Source organism: Boleophthalmus pectinirostris, unplaced genomic scaffold, assembly GCF_026225935.1.
Source record: "Boleophthalmus pectinirostris isolate CB_2022bp ecotype Guang Dong unplaced genomic scaffold, ASM2622593v1 HiC_scaffold_18, whole genome shotgun sequence".
Classification (NCBI taxonomy): Eukaryota; Metazoa; Chordata; class Actinopteri; order Gobiiformes; family Gobiidae; genus Boleophthalmus; species Boleophthalmus pectinirostris.
In genome coordinates, this window is record NW_026571133.1 from 8,108,937 (window position 1) to 8,131,116 (window position 22,180).

A 22,180-nucleotide genomic window follows, 5' to 3' on the forward strand; every position below is an offset into this window, starting at 1 on the left:
GGAAAGACATGGGAAGAGATCGGATTTAGCTAAGCAGGTTTATATTTTATTCAGTGCTTTTGGATAGAACTTCCTTATCGTCAACAGGTAAATACAGGGAGATGAAAGACCTCATTGCAAATTTAAAGACACATTTTTGGTTGTTTATTGCAGTGAAAAGCATGCATCCTAACTAGAGGTGTGCAAATATATGGAAATATTGATATATCGTATCGCTAAATGTGATAATACAGTATCAATATCGTGTGCTGCTGTATCGATATATTGCCAAGAGGTTTTTTTTGGTATAATTTACTAAATTATTTTGTTACAGTGCCACGGTTTTATTGCTTGTTTAGTGGAAATTCGATATGATATCATTCAAATCGATTCGATACGGTTCAATAAAAATAAAGGCTAAATCATGGCTGTGATACTAAAAGTCTTAGGGTAATAGGGGAGTGCAAAAATATATATCGTATCGCTTAATGTGATGATACAGTATCGATATCGTGTGCTGCTGTATCGATATATCACCAAGAGTATTTTTTTGAAATATTTTACTAAATTATTTTATTGCAGTGCTACAGTTTTGTTGCTTGTTTAGTGGAAGGAAACTTGTTTATGCGACACATTTGACATTTTCACTGTTTTGAGGATTAAAATGTATGTGTTTCATATTTACTTTTAGGGCTGGGTATCATTAAGAAGTTGCCGATATGATACATACCTTGATACAGTGAGCTTTCAATTCGATACGATACATTTCAAATCGATTCATTACGGTTCAACAACAGTTAATATGAAACACAGACATTTTAATTATCAAAACAGCGAAAATGTCAAATGTGTCACAAAACGAGTTTCCTCTCATTAAACAAGCACAAAACCATAGCGCTGTAACAAAATAATGTAGTAAAATATATCAAAAAATACTCTTGGCGATATATCAATACAGCAGCACACAATATCGATACTGTATCATCACATTAAGCAATACAATATATTGATATTTCAATATTTTTGCACACCCCTATTCACTTTACAAAAGAAGTGGTTTAACAAAGACTTTTACTCCATTATTCAGCCTTTATTTTAATTTAACCGTATTGAATAGATTTGAATTATATCATATCAAATTGAAAGCTCACTGTATCGAGATATGTATCATATCGGCAACTTCTTAATGATACCCAGCCCTAGTCCTAACTGCGAGCAGGCTTGCATCTCCACAAACCTGGCTCTCCTTTGGCTTGTTTCCATGGAAATGTAGTCACTTTGGCTATAATTTTTGACAGCAAGGCATAAAACTTCTCTATCTCCATGTAAAATATTCCACAGTATGGTTTTAAATTTATATTTCCATGGAATCATTTTGCAGGTGACATGCGACATACTGTACATACTGTACCTTTAAATAATAACCCAATTGATATTACAACACAATACAATGTTGTGCTTTAAGATTAAAAGCAAAACACTGCCTTTGTAGGTCAGGATAAAAACTAGAATGAATAATGTATCTAAATGCAATGTTAAGAATCCATACTGAATACATTATCTTGGTTAGCCTTAACAAATTACCACTGATAACCACGCCGAGGTCACAGAATATATAGATTAAACCGTGTGTTTTTAAAATCAGCCATAGAGAGACGTTCAAAGCAGTGTTTTCTATTAAAAGAGGAGGGTATAGAAAAAACTCAAAGAATGAGTCTGTTCTCCATCAATATGTAAAAGGAATCTACTTCCTGTTTTAGGTTACACATACTATATAACATAAAAGGAACTGTACAAATACATTTTATTTGTATTGCAGTAAACAGCAGTGTTATTTGCGGTTTATAATGGTATTGTGTCCTGACAATAAAAGGTTCTCTTGTCTATTGTACAGATTAAAAATGAATTAATAGATACAAGATTTACAGCTTTTCAAATATAGGCAATTTTTTTTGTCTTCCAGTTGAAATGTCATTTGGTAAAACAGCAGATGTCATGTGTGTATATATATATATATATATATATATATATATATATCTATAAAACCGTATTTTTCAGACTATAAGGTGCACTGGATTTTAAGGCACAATATCGATCATGTTGAATTCTCTCGTCTATTTTTATACATAAGGCACACCAGATTACAAGGCGCATTAAGAAAAACAAAAGGACGACACTTGAGACTAATCCTTAGCCCAGGCATCCACGATCCATCGTGGTGTAATTCGCCCGGTGTGTGAATGTGCATTATGAATGTGAAAGTGGGTGGATAATTTAAGTTTGTTTTTTTATTTCCAATGAGGATGACTCAAATATACATTGAGTAATAATGTGTTTGATGCAGCTTTGTGCACATTTGTTTACGTTTTACAGAAATCAAACTTAAAACCACAAGGCTCATTTGTGTAAACTTTAAGCGCTGAAAAAACAGCTTGCTCCTTGTGCGCTGATGTCAGCTTCTGTCATCGGACTAAAGGACATGACAGTCCATCATGCGGTGCGGCTTTCTAGTTTACCAAAGTCATACTAAAACATTCTGACAGATTTTTGAGCACCGTGTACAACATAAAATTGGTTTGAGGTCAGTAAACACAACCAGAATTAATACATAAATCGCACCGGATAATAACGTCCACTGCTGATTTTTGAGAAAATTTAAGGATTTTAAGTGTGCCTTACAGTCTGAAAAATATAGTACATGCTTGTCTCCATGTAGACAGATCGTTTAATGCTATACTAGGCTATGGAACATATCAGGCAAAGCAATAACAGATCCATGGAGACAAGCAGGTGAAGGACTGACCACCAGAAAAGTTGCAACACGCACCTTTTCATCCAAAATAAACATTACCCAGGTTTTCACCAACCGCCCTACTTACCATATTTAACTTGTGCAATGTCTCCCACCACTATCTCGGCCACTGGGATCTGTATGACCTGGCCCCCGCGCACCACGGTGAACTTCTGCTCCTGCTCGATGCGACTCTGGAGACCTCTGAACTGCTTCTCTTTGCTCCAGTCGTTAAAGGCCGTCACCAGGACAACGCAGATCACAGACAGCAAGATGGCCGCCCCCTCGATCCAGCCCGCCTCCGACTCAGTCTCGTCCTCAACACCGCCAGCCGCTTTTCCACAATCTGGAAAGGAGAAGGAAAGAGGAAAAGATTAATGAAGGAATAGCTTTTTCAGTTAGTTTATCTTAAAGTGGAACTAGACACTAAGCAGTTTTTTGCTACCAAAATGTGTGTATGGTGTTTTAACAGCACCTAAACTCCACCCACAACCATGTTTCAAATACAGCTGCTAAACTGGGCAGCACCTGGAGGACTAAAGAGAAGAGTGAGGAGGAGAAAGAGGCGGGGGATGTAAGGAACAGTGTGATTGGTCTATCCACACTGCAAACTCCGCCCCTGCAGCTAGATGTCTGTACTTGTTTCAGACTATAAGTCGCACTTTTGTTCATGGTTTGGGTGGTCTTGCAACTTATACTCCAGTGCGACTTATATGTTAAAATTTTCACACTGACAGCCATGAGAGGCTCTAGGCTTGTGTGTCAATATCTTCTACTATTTCTCCTGTACCACTGTCACTTGGCTCTACTGCGCATGTCTCCTGCATGTGTCCTGTTGCAAGTAGTGAAACAACTTGTGAGGGACTGGCAGAAAGGGGGAATGGAGAACACAGCTTCACGGTAACGGGGAGGATGCACTATGCAACTTTCCTGGAAGTCACTGAATGGATCGACAAAGCCTGGACTTCAGTGACACCGAAACCATCCTGTCAGGATTCAGAAAGGCCAGAATAATTCTACATATACAGCTACACAAAATAGGAAGCGATGCTGCGTTTACCTCTAGAGGTCATGGAGTTGCTCAGAAGTGACAGAGAATGAAGAATTCAATGGATTTAGTGAGTTGGAGTGAGATGGAGAGTTTGGTAAACTTGTTATGTTCTGTTGTTTATGCTATAATTATCTGAAGAACTGTTCATATGTGACGTTAACAGTCTGTTGTTCTCTGTTCTATTGTTATTACTGTAACTTGCTTTTCAAGATGAAATGTCGGTTCCCGCTTTCTGATTTTATAATATAAATGTCCCCCAAAAAGTACGACTTATAGTCCGGTGTGACTTATAGTCCGAAAAATACGATAATCAGTAATGCCTGGCTTCAATCTAGCCCTGCGTGATGTCACATAGTACTTGAAATTGCTGTTTTTGACCACTAAGCTATAAACACACCTAGTTCACACTAAAATTAACCAACAAAAAAGCCTAGGAACACTAGATAATGTTATTAAAACACCATATACACCATTAAGCAGCAAAAAAGTTGATTTACTGTTGAGTTCCAGTTTCAGAAACATCCAAAACTGAGTAAGAAAAGCAGGTATTAGACTTTCAAATTTATGGGTTTCGGGCAAAGGGAGTCCTTCCTGAATTGAAGAATTCAGCACAGCATCAGTCCTCCGTTGTTCCAGCAATAACTCAATTCAAATCAAAATATTATATCTTTTGAACGGGGAAAGGTCCTCACAAAATCTTTCAAATCAGGAAGGAATCGTTTGCCTGAAATCCATGACCCCAAAAATATTATACAGTAGATCAGATGTTCTCAAACTGTGGTATGGGTTCGTGGAGGTATTCTGATTACTCTGCAGCCCCTTAATGTTAATTTAGAGTCACTTCTATTAACATGTTTTTCTATCTTTAGGTTAGTCTTTGATTAGAACTGCTGCAGAAATATTAGTCCTAGGTTAGACCAGGTTTAGTCGTAGTTTAGTCCTTTTACAGATCTGGTTTAGAGCTAGTGAAACTTGAAAATACTTGGTAAATAGTGTGAAAAGTTTGAGAACCACTGACTGATTCAGTTTCACTAGAGCTTTTTATAATCAGCCCATTACACACACATAACACTTAGAAGAGTTTGCCTTAGACACTATTGATCCAATGGGGAAATTACTTGGACGCAGCGCTGGCCAAGTCCAAGAAGGTTTTAAAAATACATCTGAATTTGTATATTAAGAGATTTTTGCACCTTTAGTGAACTGAATTTCTGAAAACACATTTCCTATTAGATGAAAGTGGAGCAACTTCAATGTAAAAAAACAAATCTTAAAAACCAAGAGACTTCATTTCAAACCTTCTCCTTTTCAGCAGTTCATTTTGTTAAAAGCAACAGAAAACATTGTCATCTTAAAGTCAGCATCAATAATTATCTGGGCAGTATGTAACTAATGGAGGGTCCGCCACCTGCTTATCTATTGCATTGCCTGGAATGTTCCACAGTATGGCATTAAACTCCATGGAGACAAAACAAGCAAGCGGCAACACCAGGCCAAATTACAGGTCAGATCTGTGGATAAGTGACCCCACTCAGTCAAGTTAGTTTCAAGTACCGTATTTTTCAGACTATAAATCGCACTTTTTTCATGGTGTGTGTGGTCCCGCGACTTATGCTCCGGTGTTACTTATATATAAAAATGTTCACACTGACTAATATTACTCCTGTACCACTGTCACTTCACTCTACTGCGCATGTCTCCTGCAGAAAGAGCCTCTGTCCTGTCTGTATCATGTCAGTCGATCGCACCATTACTTCTGTACCACCGAAAATTTTTAATCCAAGTGACTTGAGTGACAACTGAAACCATCCTATCGTGATTCAGAAAGTCTGAAATAATTCTAAGTGGAACTGATGACGAATCTGACGACAGTTACACAGAAGACAAAGCAGCGCTCTGTTTATCTTCAGAAGTCGCAGAGTTTCTCAGAAATGACACTGAGGATGAAGAATTCAGTGGATTTAGTGATTTGGAGTGAGATGGAGAGTTTGGTAAACTTGTTCTGTTGTTTATGCTATAATTATCTCAATAATTATGTGACGTTAACAGTCTGTTGTTCTCTGTTCTATTGTTATTACTAAAACTTGACTTTCAAGATGAAATGTTGGTTCCTGGTCGCTGATTTTACAAAATAAATTTCCCTCAAAAAGTGAGACTTATACTCCGGAGTAATTTATAATCCGGAAAACATTCTGACTGTGAACCGGGGGTGCCTCTCCACAGATGTGACCTGTAACTCGGTAACTGGTTTTGTCTCCATGAAGATAGAAAGGTTTAATGCCATACTGCGAAACATTCCAGGCAAAGCAATAACATCTCTAGCAAGAACAGCCTTTGATTGACCCTAAACCATTGTTACACAATGCACCTTAAAAATAAAAACAGTAAGATACTTACGGTCTCTTTCTGCGTCTGGAGGTCTATAAAAAGAAAGGCCTAGTGAAACTACGGCTGCTACTTCCAGGATGATGAGGGTGACGTCCTGAAGCGCCTCCCACACTAACTGTAAGAAAGTCTTGGGTTTTTTGGGCGGTATAAAGTTTTGCCCAAACACTGTTTTTCTCTTCTCGATGTCCGCAGGCTGTCCACTCAAACCTGCAACACAAGAGACGAGACACAAGCTTTTTAGTCACGTCAACACAACCACAGATCAACAACGCAAGCAGCCAAGGTGAATAAATCAGGCTAGATAATTGGCAGTTTTCAGACTTCATTCTCCTAAATAAGGGGCAGGGGCCAGATTTCCGTATTGATTACATTGTACTTACAAACTATACAAAAGGTAAACTCACAAATGTTGAACCTGGTATTTTCAATCAGTGGTTAAACCCTAGAACTCACTGTATTACAACATCATTTTACATTTTTACTATTAATTAATATTGTCCATGTTTGAGTTGGGCTGTCAGTAGCATACATGTCTCTGGTTTGTAATAATTTGGGGTCTTTTATATTTTTTAAGGTAAAATAATGAAAAATCAACTTTTATGAAATGTTAACCATTGTTATAAATAGATTTCATTATCATTTCATTATCATTACTCAGAGTTATATTTCCATTCATGCATGTTTGAGTAATCCTATATTTGTCTTGGATTGTCTAACTAATTTGGTTAGTTTCTGTTGGCTAAATCAGTTTTGTGAAGCCATGTGAGACGACTGTGTGCCTCTTTCTCCAAAATATCAAATAATGAGAAAAAGTACAAAATGGCCTGACATGCTAATGAAAGATTAGGGATGCATCAATATGGTACTGGTATTGGAAATCACCGCCAATATTGGAACATTTTGGTGGATCGGATATCGCCTTCCAAAATATTGGTTCAGACCCATTCCCATGTTGGTCTATAAACTGGCGGAATAAGAAGATTTACTGTCCCAAAAAGTCTCATAAATAAGTAAGTTTTTATTTATATACGTCTTTTACAGAGCATTATTCAGTCATTCCATACCCGATGGTGGAGACTGACTGAAGAAATGTGAGTAAAGAATTTTACCTAAAGACACAAAGACAGTTTTGCGGCTGGCGCCCCCCTGTGACACCTGATTTTCCCAGTGGGCTCCCATCCAAGGCTACATTTATATGACAGCAGTCTGAACAGAAGATGCAAAAGTGGTGTCGCGTCTTCACTTTTTATTCCAGCGTTTAGACGAGTGTTTTCGGGAGGAAATCTGTGTGCAGACGGTGACGCAAAAGTGTGTGGAATTCAACTTGGTAAGCATGCCAGCCGACATGTTTGTTTCTGTGTACTGTATGTATGTGACGTAAACGTGTACGCGATGTGAACAGGTCTGACCAGAGTTTTGCGTCTTGGGCAGTGTAGACGGAAACACTACAGTGGAGCGTATTCAACTTTTCCACTCTGGAGGTTGGTTTCAGATTTTTGCGTTTTTAAGCCCCAAAAAACGCTGTCACCATCTAAACTAAAGGCACTTCCGATAAAATATTTTGTCGTTTTTACCTGCAAGCGTTCTCGTGTAAACAGGCCCCAAGTACTAACCAGGCCCGGCATTGCTTAGCTTCTTAGATTTGACGAGATCAGGCTTTGACAAACTGGTATGTCCACAACAATATTAAATATATTAATATACCATAATATTAAACTTGTATTTTTAGAAAGATGTTCTGTAGTTACTTGATTATCTATGTTTTAATTTGTTTGTATTGTGATTTTAATGGATTTCTTATTCTGTAAAGCACTTTGAATGACTTTGTGTATGAATTGTGCTATACAAATAAACTTGCCTTGCCTACTTTAAATGATAAACAACATTTACAAAACAGACCAGCCTCTGCCCTAGTATTGGTTGATACTGGCAGATATTTAAATTCAAAGTAACGACATACAGGTACTGAAACAGAAAAACTTGTGCGAGCCAAACTGAGACACAGAGACGTACTAAAAGCATTGCACAGGAAGACTAAAATGATGACGCAAAGCCAGACGTCCTCCCCCTCCTCCTCTTCCTCCTCCTATGTCGTACTGTCCAGTTACACTCTATTCAGTCACATTACAGCCCATGTGGTCATTCATGCATATACACACACAGACACACACACACACACACACAGGGCTCTGCAGTAGCCCCGGTGCACATGCCTCCACACTGAGGCAGGCGCGCGCTCAAAAGGGCCTTCGCACATTTGATGATGCATGACACTTTTTCACTTCTATTCAAGCCGACTAACAGTGTGTGGGCGGCCTGCAGACTGGCTGGATTTGTGTGTGTGTCATAGAGGGAGGGAGAGAGGAGAGAGGAGAGGGGGAGAGAGGGGTGGAAAAGGAGGAAGAGAGGAGGAAAAGAAAGGAGGGAGAGAGAGAGAAAGAGGGAAAGAGAGGAGAGAAGGGTGAAGGGGGACAGAGAGAGCAGGAGAGGGAGGAGAAAGGTGAGAAAGAAAGGAGCATAAGAGAGAATAAGGAAGAGAGGAAAAGAGAGAGAAAGTGTAGAAGGCAGAGAGAAAGGGAGAGGACAGATTGAAAGGGAGGGATGAAAAGAGGGAGAGTTTAAGGAGAGATAGAAAGGAAGAGAATATGAAGAGAGAGAGAGAGAGAGAGAGACAGACAGGAACGGAGGGAGAGAGAGATGTGAAAGAGAGAGCGATGAGAAAGCGAGTGAAACAGAGAGAGAGAGAAAGGAGAAGTGAGAGGACAGCTCAGAGAGGGAGAGCAGTGACTGTGTGAAACTGATGGGCAGATGGGGGATGGAGGGTGAAACAAATGTGCAAGTGAAGCAGACTCAGACGTGAAGTGAAGGCCTGTTGAAAATACAGTGGAGTTTGCATGTTCTGCTCATGTCTGCATGCGATTTCCTACACAGAAATGTTCAGATTATAGAACTTGAAAAGTATTTACAATCAGATACTAATTAATACTGAAACTGATTATTATTTTGTGTTCTATAACTCATCATAACGTGAAAATTAGACCTACATAGTACATAGTACAGTACTGTAAAGTGAAGAAGATTGATTCATTATTCTAATATTTAAAATTAACAACTGGAAACACCTTAAAAGTGTATAAACGATCTAGAGCTGCTCGATTATGGAAAAAAATCATTATCACGATTATTCATATATTTATTTATTTTTTGTTACATGAAACATTTATTCATTGTCTCTCTCTCAAAAAAACAAAACAAAAAAACACTTTCTTACTGATAATTTACATAAAACGTTAAATAAATATAGGCTTCAAATATGTTCCTTTGAGCAGTTTTGCGATGTATAAAACATAAAATGAATAACATATTTTGAACTTGAAATAAGGCATACAAAAACATAAATGTATCCAAAATAAACTATATATCAAGCTGTTCTACAATCTCTATAAAATTTAATAAATATACTTATATATATGAAAAATATCCCAGAATAAACTGTTAAGCTTTAAATCAGGGGTCTCCAACCAGTAGCTCTCCACCCACTTCAGAGTAGCTCGCCAAGGGATTTTTGGATTCTATGTATGTGCTGAATAAGTAAAATTTGAGTAATCGCCATTGTAAATGTATCATTTTGATGCCTAAATTGATGCACTGAGAAATGGATAGTGTTTTATAACCATCTAACTGTTCCCCGTCTAAGGCTTGCCGAGGCACTTATGTCTGGGGTTAGGGTCAGTTTCTTTGCAGCTACTAAAATAGGGAGCTCTCTGACAGTTTCATTTTGTAAAAGTAGCTCACTGGAGGAAAAAATGTTGGAGACCTTTGTACAACAACTCACCTTTATGTAATAGATAATACTCCCTACAACTGTACAACTCACCCTTCTGTAACAGATGATACTCCCTACAACTGTACAACTCACCCTTCTGTAACAGATAATACTCCCTACAACTGTACAACAACTCATCCCTTATGTTACAGATAACCCTATGTCCTGTCAATCATCATTGTTGCACTGTCTTCCTATGACCTCTTGTATAAAGCTGAGATTTTATATTTTATTACTTATCTTTCTATTTTATTTTTACTTTTACATTTACATTTATATAATTATGTCTTATCTGACACCTGTCTCTTGCCATCTTTTTATTATTTAGAATTTATTATTACCATTTATATTTTTTTGCTCTTTGTTATTATATTATGTTGTGATGTGTGAGCTACTGTGTCCAATAATTTCCCCCTGTGGATCAATAAAGTTTGCTAGTGGGGGAAGTTGGCCATCTGTTTGTTTCCATGGAAATTAACTTTACTTGGTGTGCATGTTCGCCAGTATGGCATTAAACCGATCAAATTTAGCTCAGAAATACGCGGTTGCCTTCTCCACAGCTCCAGACTCGATCACGTGTATAATGCCATATTGTGGAACATTCCAGCCAAAGCAACAACATCTCCACAGAGACCAGCACGAGTTTAGAAAAAGTTACATAATGCACCTTTAAAGATGCTCTGTTCCACCTTTTGATGTGGTGGTTTTCGTGCTGCCTTTTACTTTTAGTTCAGAAGAGTTTGAGCTGAAGATGATTCTAGTGAAGGTGTATGGAGTTTAAAAACACAGTGGAGCACTTCCTGTATTACCACATGACATCACAAGGTGGAACGGGAAGTTTGAGAGAAAAACTCAGCCTAAATATCCAGGGTTTGTGAGTTAAACAAGTGTGAATGAAACAAAACCCAACTCCAGGTCTGTTTGTGATGAGGAAACAACATTATAATGCGGCGTATTTACTCAAATATACAAAATATACAAAGCTGAAATATAAAATTAAGACACTCCAGTACGGATCATTTGTCTGAGCTGAGACAAGAGAACTCAGCGGGATGAGTAACTTAATTATTTTGTCATAAAAAGAAGTGTCAAACTGAGTCACACTTGGAGACGGGGATCACAAATTGAGAAAAATTGCTTGAGAAATGACTTGTCCATCTAATTACCAAAACGCTTTTAGTGCTGCTGCCATCTCTGGAACAGAATTAATGTCCCGGCGCAGGCTCGGTGTGTTCATTAAGTTTTAGCGGAAATTACAAGAGACTAAATACAGAGAAAATTACCAATTAAATGTTTAAAAAGGTCAATGTTACACAACGTGATCTTGTTTTGTGCAAGTGAGCGCCGCGTGGAGAAATGTTTGGCTCTGTACGCTTCGTTTGACTGGGAATGCTAATGAGCTTGTGATTTTTGTGAAGCTATTTCTTATTTTTAAAGGTGTATTGCGTAACTTTTCTGCCGGAGGGTCAGTCATCTGCTTGTTTCTATGGTGATATGTGTCATTGCTATGCCTGGAATGTTCCACAGTATGATTTTTGTTAAAACTATTTCCTATTTTTTAAAGGTGTATTGTGTAACTTTTCTGGCGGAGGGTTCGTCATCCGCTTGTTTCTATGGAGATGTGTGTCATTGCTCTGCCCGGAATGTTCCACAGTGTGACTTTAAACAACTCTACCTTACATTTATTCAATTGCAGGTATTTTTATAGCTCAAAAACACCTTAAAAAACAGGCATTCTCACTCTGAGCAGGGTCGCCTCTCCACAGATCTGACCTGTAACTTGGTCTAATTGGGTCGCCATGAAGACAGAAAAGAGGAGAAAAGCATTTGATAGACCCTCCACCAGAAAAGTTACACAATGCACCTTTAAAGGGAAACTATTGAACTAAATTACAACTTGGGAGCGCAATTAACTTGGAATAATTAAGAAGCACAATAAATGTCAAAATGAATGCAAGAAACAAAGACTTTTTGATGATGTTGACAGCATGATATTTTAGTCTGAATGCCAATAGTTCTTCTAGTGTGTTCGGAGCAAAGAATAATTTGTTTAGTGAGACATTTCTGACATTAAGACCAAGTTTTTTGTTAATCATTGTCACGACGCAAACTTGAGTATTCGCACTAAAGACGAGGCTAAAATAGTAGTTTCTAGACAAAAGTTGACATTTTCAATAGGGCTGGTATCATTAAGAAGTTGCTGATATGATACATGACGCGATACGATACATATCTTGATACAGTGCACTTTCGATTCGATTCGATACATTTCAAATCGATATGGTTCAATAAAAAATAAAGGCTAAATCATGGCTGTGATACTAAAAGTCTTTGTTAAACCACTTTTTGTACCAAGTGAAAATGAAACACAAACATTTTAATCATCAAATTAGTGAGAATGTTAAATGTGTTACATAAACTACATAGACTTTCCTTCTACTAAACTAGAAACTAAACTGTAGCGCTGTAACAAAATAATTTTGTAAAATATACTAGGGGTGTAACGATATCCAAGTCTTACGATACGATATCATCACGGTATGAAACTCACGGTACGATATTTATTGCGATATTGTGGGAAAGTTCATGATATGGCGGGGAGGCTCACGATTAGAGATGTAACAATATCCAAATCTCTTTGTACGATATTTTTACGATATACATCTCACGGTGCGATATTTATTGTGATATTTTGTGGAAACTAACAAAACTGTTAACATGCTATTTTTTCCTCTTAAAATGCCTTGACAAGACTTAATCCGAAGAACCAAAAAATCCTCTTGGTGATATATTGATACAGCAGTCCACGATATCGATACTGTATCATTAAGTGATACGATATGTCGACATTTTTGCACATCCCTAGTCTTAAAGGTCCAATATTACACAAAATTGACTCTTGTGAGCTTTAAATCACATTATAATGTTGTTACCTCATCAAAAACAGACCTGGAGTTGTGTTTTTTTCATTCACACATGTTTGAGCAATCCTTTATTATTCTGTCTACATCTCCAAAGCTCAAAATGCTCTATTCCACCTTGTGATGTCATGTAGTGGTAGTTTTCAAGTTAGCAGTGACATTTTACCTTCAGTTCAGTAGAGATTGGCAATTCCAGGGCTGAAATGATCAAAAATGATTCTAGTGAAGGTGTATTTGTATGCTGTATGACATCACAAGGTGGGACAGAGTGTTTTCAGTTGAGTTTGAGAGAAGAACTCAGCCTAAATATGCAGCGTTTGTGTGTTAAAGATGTGTGAATGAAACAAAACACAACTCCATTTGTGTTTTTGACGAGGAAACAACATATAACATGGATCAGAAAACAGCGTAAAATGAGCCTTTTACTGCGTTTTTATCTCAGATCTACTGTATGTATCTTTTATACCTGGTTACGAGGTTAAGTGACGTTAGAATAAGTTAATGCGGGTTCACTTTTATATTACAAAAGGAGCAGGGAGAATGACTCACTGTGTTAAAATGCTATGGCCTTTCTCCTGCTATAGCTGCCTCTGTGCTCCCGTCTCACTGTGTCCACTCTCATTCACTCAGCCCACCATAAAAACACACTGACAGCTAATAATTCTCAGCATTTCGCCTTCGCATAAGTTGAATTGACAGACGGAGCTAAATAAGGACGTAATAGAGTTTATTTCTGGTATTTCGTCATAATCTTTCACATACGTAGACCATGATTTTATATTTAGTGCATTGTAAAGCTCAGTATTGACGTAAAATGACTTACAGGGACCATGTAATGCAACTTTCTGATCTCTGTTATAAAGTAATTTCTTCATCATCAGTTGTGTTTTGTTTTATTCGCACATGTTTAAACACACAAATACTGCATATTTCGTGCTCCACTGTGTTTTTAAAGACTATACGGAAATCAGCTAAAAAGTTGCCCTGGCTGGAAGGTCCCCAAGCTGGAAAGTCCCCCTGAATTGTACCCTTTATGGAACTAAGTTAGTTAATCTATATACATATTAAAACAATAAAATAAAATTATATATATTGTATTAATTACACATACAAGTTACAATACATCTCAACACATTTATTCATGCATACAAACAAAACATATAAAAATTGGTGGTCTCAAACACACAAGAAGATCGGTAAAATTACATGAACAACGCCCGACTAGGGGTGTGCAAAAATATCAAAATATCAATATATCGTATCGTTTAATGTGGTGATAGAGTATCAATATCATGGGCTGCTGTATCAGTGTATCGGCAAGTATTTTTTGTATATTTTGCTAAATTATTTTGTTGCAGAGCTATAGTTTTGTTGTTTGTTCTGTTGACATTTTCACTGTTTTAATGATTAAAATGTTTGTTTTTCATACTCACTTTGCACAAGAAGTGGTTTAACAAAGACTTTTGGTATCACAGCCCAGATTTAGCCATTCTTTTTTTTTATTGAACTATATCAAATCGATTTGAAATATATCGTATCTAACTAAAAGTGCTCTGTATTGAGATATGTATCGTATCGTGACCTATGTATTGAAGTATATATCATATTGGCAACGTCTTAACGATACCCAGCCCTACACCCGGCATTTATCACATTTAATTTTTTGATATAGAATGCAGATTTTCTAACTTAATACATCACATTAAAGTTGAAAACATCCTCCCTCTCCTGGGCACAGCAGTTACCCATGTGCCACCCAAGAGAAGGCAGGATGGGACACTCGAGCCAGGACTTTCAAGCCAGAGGGACTTTTTGAGCCAGTATTCCACCATACACCTTCACTCGAATCATTTGGTTGATTTCACTCCTGAAATTGCTGATCTCTACTGAACAAAAGGTAAAAAAGGTAGCTGTATCACATCACGAGGCAGATCATTTTGAGCTTTGGAGATGTAGACAGACTAATAATGAAGTGTTACTCAGATATGTGTGAGTGAAACAAACTGACTCCAGGAATGTTTTTGAGGAGCTAACAGTCAATCAGTCTTTAAAAGAATCATAATTAAGTACAGAGTTGTGGGCGGGGACAGGGGGTAGCTGACAACAGACATTTCCTGAGGACTCAAATATTTTTAGAGGATTACTCAAACATGCAAGAATCAATTTAAATACAACTTAAGCTTATATTGAGGGAAATCCATTAGAGCATGAATATGACCTCATAAAAGTGTTTTTGTGCACTACGTCTCCTTTAAAACGCAGCTGCCAGTTTATCAGAATCAATACACAGAAATGATGCGAGTTTAGGACAGTCAAATCTTTCAGGTCTTAAGCAGCTAATCATTAACAGTTTCATTTGTATGCATGTCCCCAGCTGACCCCAGGGCTGCACGGAGGGTCAGGGCAGCCTTCACGGTTAAATAAGGCAAGGATTGTACAATGTGATACCACAGGGCCAACTGCAACTCAACAATGCAACCGCATTAACACCGGAGTACAACTACTACGACTACTGCTACTACAACGACTACAACTACTCCTGTGATTAAAGGTGGTTAAAGGTTCTGTATTACACAAAATTGACTCTTGTGAGCTTTTAAGTCATGTTAGGTCCTCAAAAACATACCTGGACATGTGTTTTGTTTCTTTCACACATTTGAGTAACCCTGGATTATTAGTCTGTCTACATTTCCAAAGATGAAAATGCTCCGTCCCACCTTGTGATGTCACGAAGCAGTAGTTTTTAAGTTCAGAACAGCTCCTTTTACCTTTTGACAATTCAAACTCTGAAATTATTCAAGTGATTCTAATGAATAAGAAAGGAGTTTAAAAACACAGTGGAGCAATTCTTGTATAAATATAAAGAGTTTGAGTGTGAATGAAACAAATCACAACTCTGGATATGTTTGTGACAAGGAAACAACATTATAACAGATTAAAAAATAGCGCAATATGAGCCCTTTAAATTATGGGACTTTGAGCTATTTTAAGATACCTCAGCCCTTACATTAAATAATTTACAGCTTTAAATATTGCATGGAAAGATATAGGGATTTCTGAGCAAAGAAAACTCCATGAGTACCTGCAGAGGGTGCAAGACAAAACGGGAACACTGTTTTCAAAATATTATTCACAATAACTAGTAGCTCTGACATTAGTGTAGGATAGGGGTCTCCAACCTTTTTCCTCGGGTGAGCAACCTTTACAAAACGAAAATTCCAGAGATAAGGGCCATGGCAAGACTTAGATGGGGTACAGTTAGATAAAACTGAAAATAAAGCATTATTTATTTATAAGTGCATAAAGTCAGGCATCAAAATAATGGATTTACATTAATAATAGGCATTAGTTAATCAAATTTGAGTTATTCAGGACAATACATGTAATTCAAGAATCACTTGGCGAGCTACTTGAAAGGGGTTGGAGAGCTACCGGCAGCTCCCGAGCTACAGGTTGGAGACCCCTGGTGCAGGACATTAGATGGTGAAATGAATGAAAGAAGAATGAGTTTGGACTTTAAATCATGGAAGTTGTCTGTATTGTTTAAGGTCAAAAAATGGTTGCAAGACATGTTAGTAAAGTAAAAAAAATAGGAAACAACAAATCATAATTATGTCTTTAAAAATATATCCCTGTCCTACTGATATATTGTCATTATATCTGTGTAACTTTATGGTTGTGGGTCCGTCACCTGCTCATTTCTATGGATATATCATTGCTCTGCCTGAAATGTTCCACAGTATGACATTAAACAGCTCTACCTTACATTTATTCAATTACAAGTGGTTTTATAGCTCAAAAATACCTAGAAAAACAGTGGTTTCATAAAGATACATAGGTTTCATTTCTCCATGAAGAGTAGCATTTGACTTACCCCCCCAACAGAAAAGTTACACAATGCACCTTTGACATTGTATTATTAAAAACTAAAGCACAATTTCACTACTAACTGAGTGGAAAAATACTAGCACATATTGTACTCAATACCTGCACAAACAATACAAGCTGTTCTATGGTTTAAATGACAAAACTTTCACTTCCTGCAAAAGTCAAACTGCCTCAAACTTGCACAAAAGTCAAATTACAAAACAATGAATGTGAATTGTAAGAAGTAGAGGCTCCTTCCCTTTTTGTCATAATCGCAGTTCACTTTTGAGGCTATGTTTAAATCAAAAGGTGCTTCCGTGTGTGATTTTTCTCTCTGTCTGATTGTAGCGCAACTGCCATAAAAAGAAAATTTGATTAGAGAAAACAACGGTAACGCTTCAGGATAAACTGGGGAGAGATTAGATGAGTCTGGTTTACAAACTGCTAATAATAGGCCTCTTGTGTTGCCTTATCTGGTACTTTTAATTTAGAGCTGCACTGGGTGGGTTTATGGGCCCCCCTTCACACCCACAGGGATCAATACAGTTAATTGAACACAGGCAAATGGCTATATTGGCAATTGAAGAGGCCAGCTTCATCTCACTCAACAGCTTTATGGAAACGAGCACTTTTACAGCTACCGAGACACAACTATACAGACAGAAAAGCACTTTATTTTTTGATAGTTTTCAGTGACATCATGCTGGGGAGGGGGCTTCTACATGGACCTCTACTGGCGGAATATTCAGCAGATACCATGGTGACACAATGCACACAATTCAATTTCAATTTAATTCAATTTAATTTATTTAGACGCATTTCAAGTGGGGGTCCGTCAGCTGCTTGTTTCTCTGCTCTGCCTGGAATGTTCCACAGTGTGACTTTAAACAGCTCTACCTTACATTTCCTCAGTTACAGGTGGATTTATTGCTCAAAAATATCTACAAAAACAGGCATTCTGACTGTGAGAGGGATAACTTCTCCACAGACCTGATCTGTAACTTGGTCTGGTTTGGTCTCCATAAAGATAGAAAGGAAAGGTTTAATGCCATATTGTGAAACATTTCAGACAAAACAATATGATTTATATCAGTGTTTTCCAAACCTTTTTTTGGGGACCCATAGTTTAAAAGTCACAAATCTTCGCGACAACAGACATTATTCATAAATCAAGAAATAAATTTGTTACCATTATTGAACATTGATGAGGATATTTTATTCTTTTATTCTCTCTGAACAATTACTGTATTTTTTGGACTATAAAGCGCACCGGCTTATGAGGCGCAATAACAGTAATGTTGGATTCTCTTAAAACCACATAAACTATAAGCGATAAAAAAACAGCTTGCTAAGGAGCAGTCATCTTCTGTTGGAATAAAGAACACAACTTGGTGAAATATATGTGAAAATCAGTTTGAGTAAGTAAGCACAACCAGAAGTAACATATAAGGTGCAATTTTTTTATAGTCTGAAAAATATGGTACTCAAGTTTTAAACAAGGTAAAACAGTAATCCCAAAAATTGGTTAGACAAGGCGGTGCTGCTGAAAAAGTGAGGAGCAGGGGTGCACGGAGATTGTGACAAGGTGACCCCCCCAAAAAAATCTCTTACGACCCAGTCTTTGCGAACATTTGACATACCAAGCAAAAAACACTAACTTAAATGGATTGCATTTTCAGGAGCCTGTGATCAATATGAGCCATAGTCCTCTTTAAGTGTTTGACTTATTCAAAAGCCCAAATGAGTTCACCTGTTGTAGTTCCAACTAGGGATGGGCGATTAATCGATTAATCATCATTAAGATTACGTTAATTTTAATCGACAAACTGAATGTAGGTTGCTGTGTAGTGTGTGTCTCTCTGCACTCAGAAGGAGCGAGACACAAACATTCGGTCAGTCTGCAACGTACCGAAGCACAAATGCGTATTTAACGATGACTTGTACAAGAAATTCCACGCTTTCCGTTGTGTTCGGGACAAGTGTGAGTCCATGTGCACAGTGTATGTCTCAGTGAGTGTCCAGTGAAAATGTTACCAGTGAGTCGCAATGTAATTACGAGTGACCACGCTGTAATAACTTGTATTGATCATTGTCTTTTTAAGTCCATTGAAAAATGTTTTTATCAGATGATTAATCGATTAAATTGCGATCAGATTAATTTCTTCCGACGATCGATTAAGAAAATTTCATCGAATGCCCATCCCTAGTTCCAACCAAGTCAGTTCTTTGTCAGATTGTGTTAAAAAAAAGATCAGGTTAACTCCAACTTGAGTGACAGAGCTTTAAACAGAGCAGTGCTTTCAGTTAACATCACATACTCTGGGAATGTTGATGACATCTGCTGCAAAGTATCAATATGGACTGCAAAAATGCAACTAGCAACCGATCTTGAAAGGTTTAAATTCATAACATTAATTAATGCGGCATGATAGCATTGACTTCTATGAAATACATAAATTTTGTTTTTTTCAAGCTGAATTATAATGAAAACTAACAAAAACTCATAAAATAATTCAAATAATCACAGTCATAACTAAATAAATCTAAGCCTTATCAAAACTATTGAACTCAAGATCAACATTGTGAATTCAAGCTGTTTTAACCCATGCTAAGTTGGTAATGTTGACAATCCTTTTCTGCTCTGTAGGGACCTTTGTGTGCTCTGCTTTTGTCAAATCATCTTGGCCCAAAGTCAATCAGATCAATAGACCGCAACCTTAATATTTATCCACACTAAACAGCAATTAACACGGAAAACTGTGCAGGAGCCAAATAAACAGCAATAATGAGAACAGCACCTCCCCAGTCACGATCGCAACGCCAGCGACATTTAAGCGTGGAGTTCATTTCAGAGAGGCTTGTGACCCTTTCTGCTTAAACTATACAAACAACAGGGATGTAATGATGTCCAGATTAGGGATGCAACGATAAAATACCGGTGATACTGGTTTGATGGATTGGATATATATTTAGGTCTATGAATTGGTGCAAAAAAATGATATACTGGACAAAGTAAGACAGTTCTGTAGTTACATTAAATGATAAATGACAGCTACAATCTACAGCTACAATTTATCTTTTTTAACCGTACTATTGTGTTTAAAGGAAATAAATTATGTTTTCAGTCACTGCTCTGGTATCGGTTGGTTTCGGCAGATACTTAAAACCAAAGTATCGACATAGGTATCGAAACAGAAAAAGCTGTATCGTACATCCAGGATCCAAATCTCTCAATACAGTATTTTCACAATATGCAGTATGACTCATGTCCAAATACTTAAGATTTAAAAGTGCTTGATAATAGTTACTTCATCATGTAAATTGGACTGAAACAGAGCAAAAGATCACGGTCTATGTCAGGGGTCTTCAACCTGTAGCTCGGGAGCTACCAGCAGTTCTCCGCCTCCTTCCAAACAGCTCGCCAAGGGATTTCTGAATTATACATATTATGCTCAGTGATTCAGATTTGATGAACCATTGTAAATGTGTCATTTCGATGCCTTTGTGCACTAATAAATGGATAAAAGTTTGCGTTTTATAGATTTCAAACTGTTTACCATCTAGGGTGTTCCTAAGCTCAATTTCTTGTGACCACTAAAATGAGTAGTTTTGGGGCATTTTCTTTTTGTAACGGTAGCTCACTGGGAAAAAAAAAAAAGGGTGGAGATCTCTGGGTCTGTGTAGTTCTGTTTTTAAGCTGTTGCTGCACCATAACAATGAAAATAAGCAGAGAGACTTGTAATTTGATATACTGTAATGTGATGGGCCAAGATAATATTGTGAGACTTTGGATGATACCATATCACGATATTTCAATTATTGTTACTTCCCTTGGAAATGCTGACCAGAATTCAGCTTTTCTAACATTCTTATTTTATGCTAAAAAAAAAATCTATGTACATATCTATTGTGGCGTATGTGGGGGGAAAAAGCAATGAATAAATTGCAAAAAAAAAAAAAAAAAAGTGCAGTTTTCAGCAAAAAACTAAGAATACATTAGTTTCAAGTCAACAATAGACGACAGTATGACTCAGGTCTGCATAATATCACTGTTATATTAAATCTCCGTCTGACTGAAATGTACTGTTATTTTTATGATTTTTATGTTTTTAAATGAAAGACGAAATTTTCATTATTTTAAAAAGGTCCTATATTACACAATAGGAATAATACTTTATTATTAGTCTGTTTACAACTTCAAAGCTCAAAATACATCACGAGGTGGAACAGAGTGTTTTCAGTTTTTTTTAAACATGTAAATGAAACAAAAAACAACTCTGGGTGTTTGTGATGAGGAAATAACACTACAACAGCAGATCAGAAAACAGTATAAAATGGGCTCTTTAAGTACCAAATTAGCCTTTTTTTAATCTTGCTTTTTGTTTTTGTTTACTTTATTTTTGCCATATAAAGTAATTAACAGCAATGCCACAATATGCAATGTTAATATCGTGCAGTCCTCTTATAGTTTAATAGCAATTTTCTGTAAAAGCACTGTTTAGAGTATTTAAAAAACTATTAGTCCAGTCCAATCTAAGCCCCCAAAAATAATAATAAAATGGTACACTATGAATGAGTATACTTCACAGTGGGAGCAGATTCGGTCTTGTGGCAGAAGGGAAATTTCATGCCACTGACAACAGCCATTTGAAAGTCAAATTATCTGTGTGTGAAAAACCTGCTTAGACAAATGCTGTTTTGAAGTATGAAACTGAAAAAGTCACTACACCCATCTCAACTTTCTGAACAAACACAACTTTCTGAACAAACAGTACGTAACATTTGTGTTGGAAGATTCGCCTGCTTGACTCTGCTTCAGATGTTCCACAGTATGGCACAAAATGTATCTCCATGGAGACAAGTGCATGGTTAAGTTACAGTCAGATCTGTGGCAAGAATCCATGTATTTTAAGGCATTTTTTTATTTAATGCCATACTGTGGTAGCCTGATTCATCAGCCGGTTTCACTTTGTGGAAACAGTCTGACCTCGCAGCATTAGGATTTGTTCGCTCGACGGTAGGCAGGTACTTTTTTTATTTAACCAATTGCTGGAATCATTGCCAACACAAAATGTATGTCTTTGTTTACATCCATCTCGACCGCTTTGTTTACTGTTGTGCTGTTCCACAAAAGGGACCCAGACAGGCGCTTGAGTTTGACGTCATGGCTTCACAGCTCTTCGCTGATTGGCCGATGTGCGGTCTACAACTTCCGGGGTTCTTGCAAACCGTCTAGTGTATTCTCATTCCTGACCTAGTTGCTGGCGAGAAATGAAATTGAGCGGAGCACTGGCTAGGTTAATGCAGCTCTCTATGCTCAAACCATAGATTGTGTATATAAAAATCTGGCTCCAAAT

The 22,180-nt window shown here is 37.2% G+C and overlaps 1 protein-coding gene across 2 annotated transcripts in view; it reads right to left on the reverse strand.

Annotated features, from left to right (window-relative positions):
- atp2b1a (ATPase plasma membrane Ca2+ transporting 1a) overlaps positions 1-22,180 on the reverse strand; it is a 122,853-nt gene that overhangs the window by 50,257 nt on the left and 50,416 nt on the right. For both annotated transcript variants that reach the window (XM_055154163.1, XM_055154164.1), the window contains exons 3-4: positions 6,219-6,416; positions 2,859-3,116 (exon numbers count right to left, since the gene is read on the reverse strand). In XM_055154163.1, coding sequence (XP_055010138.1) covers positions 2,859-3,116; positions 6,219-6,416 — 456 coding nt within the window. The remainder of the gene's footprint in view (positions 1-2,858; positions 3,117-6,218; positions 6,417-22,180) is intronic.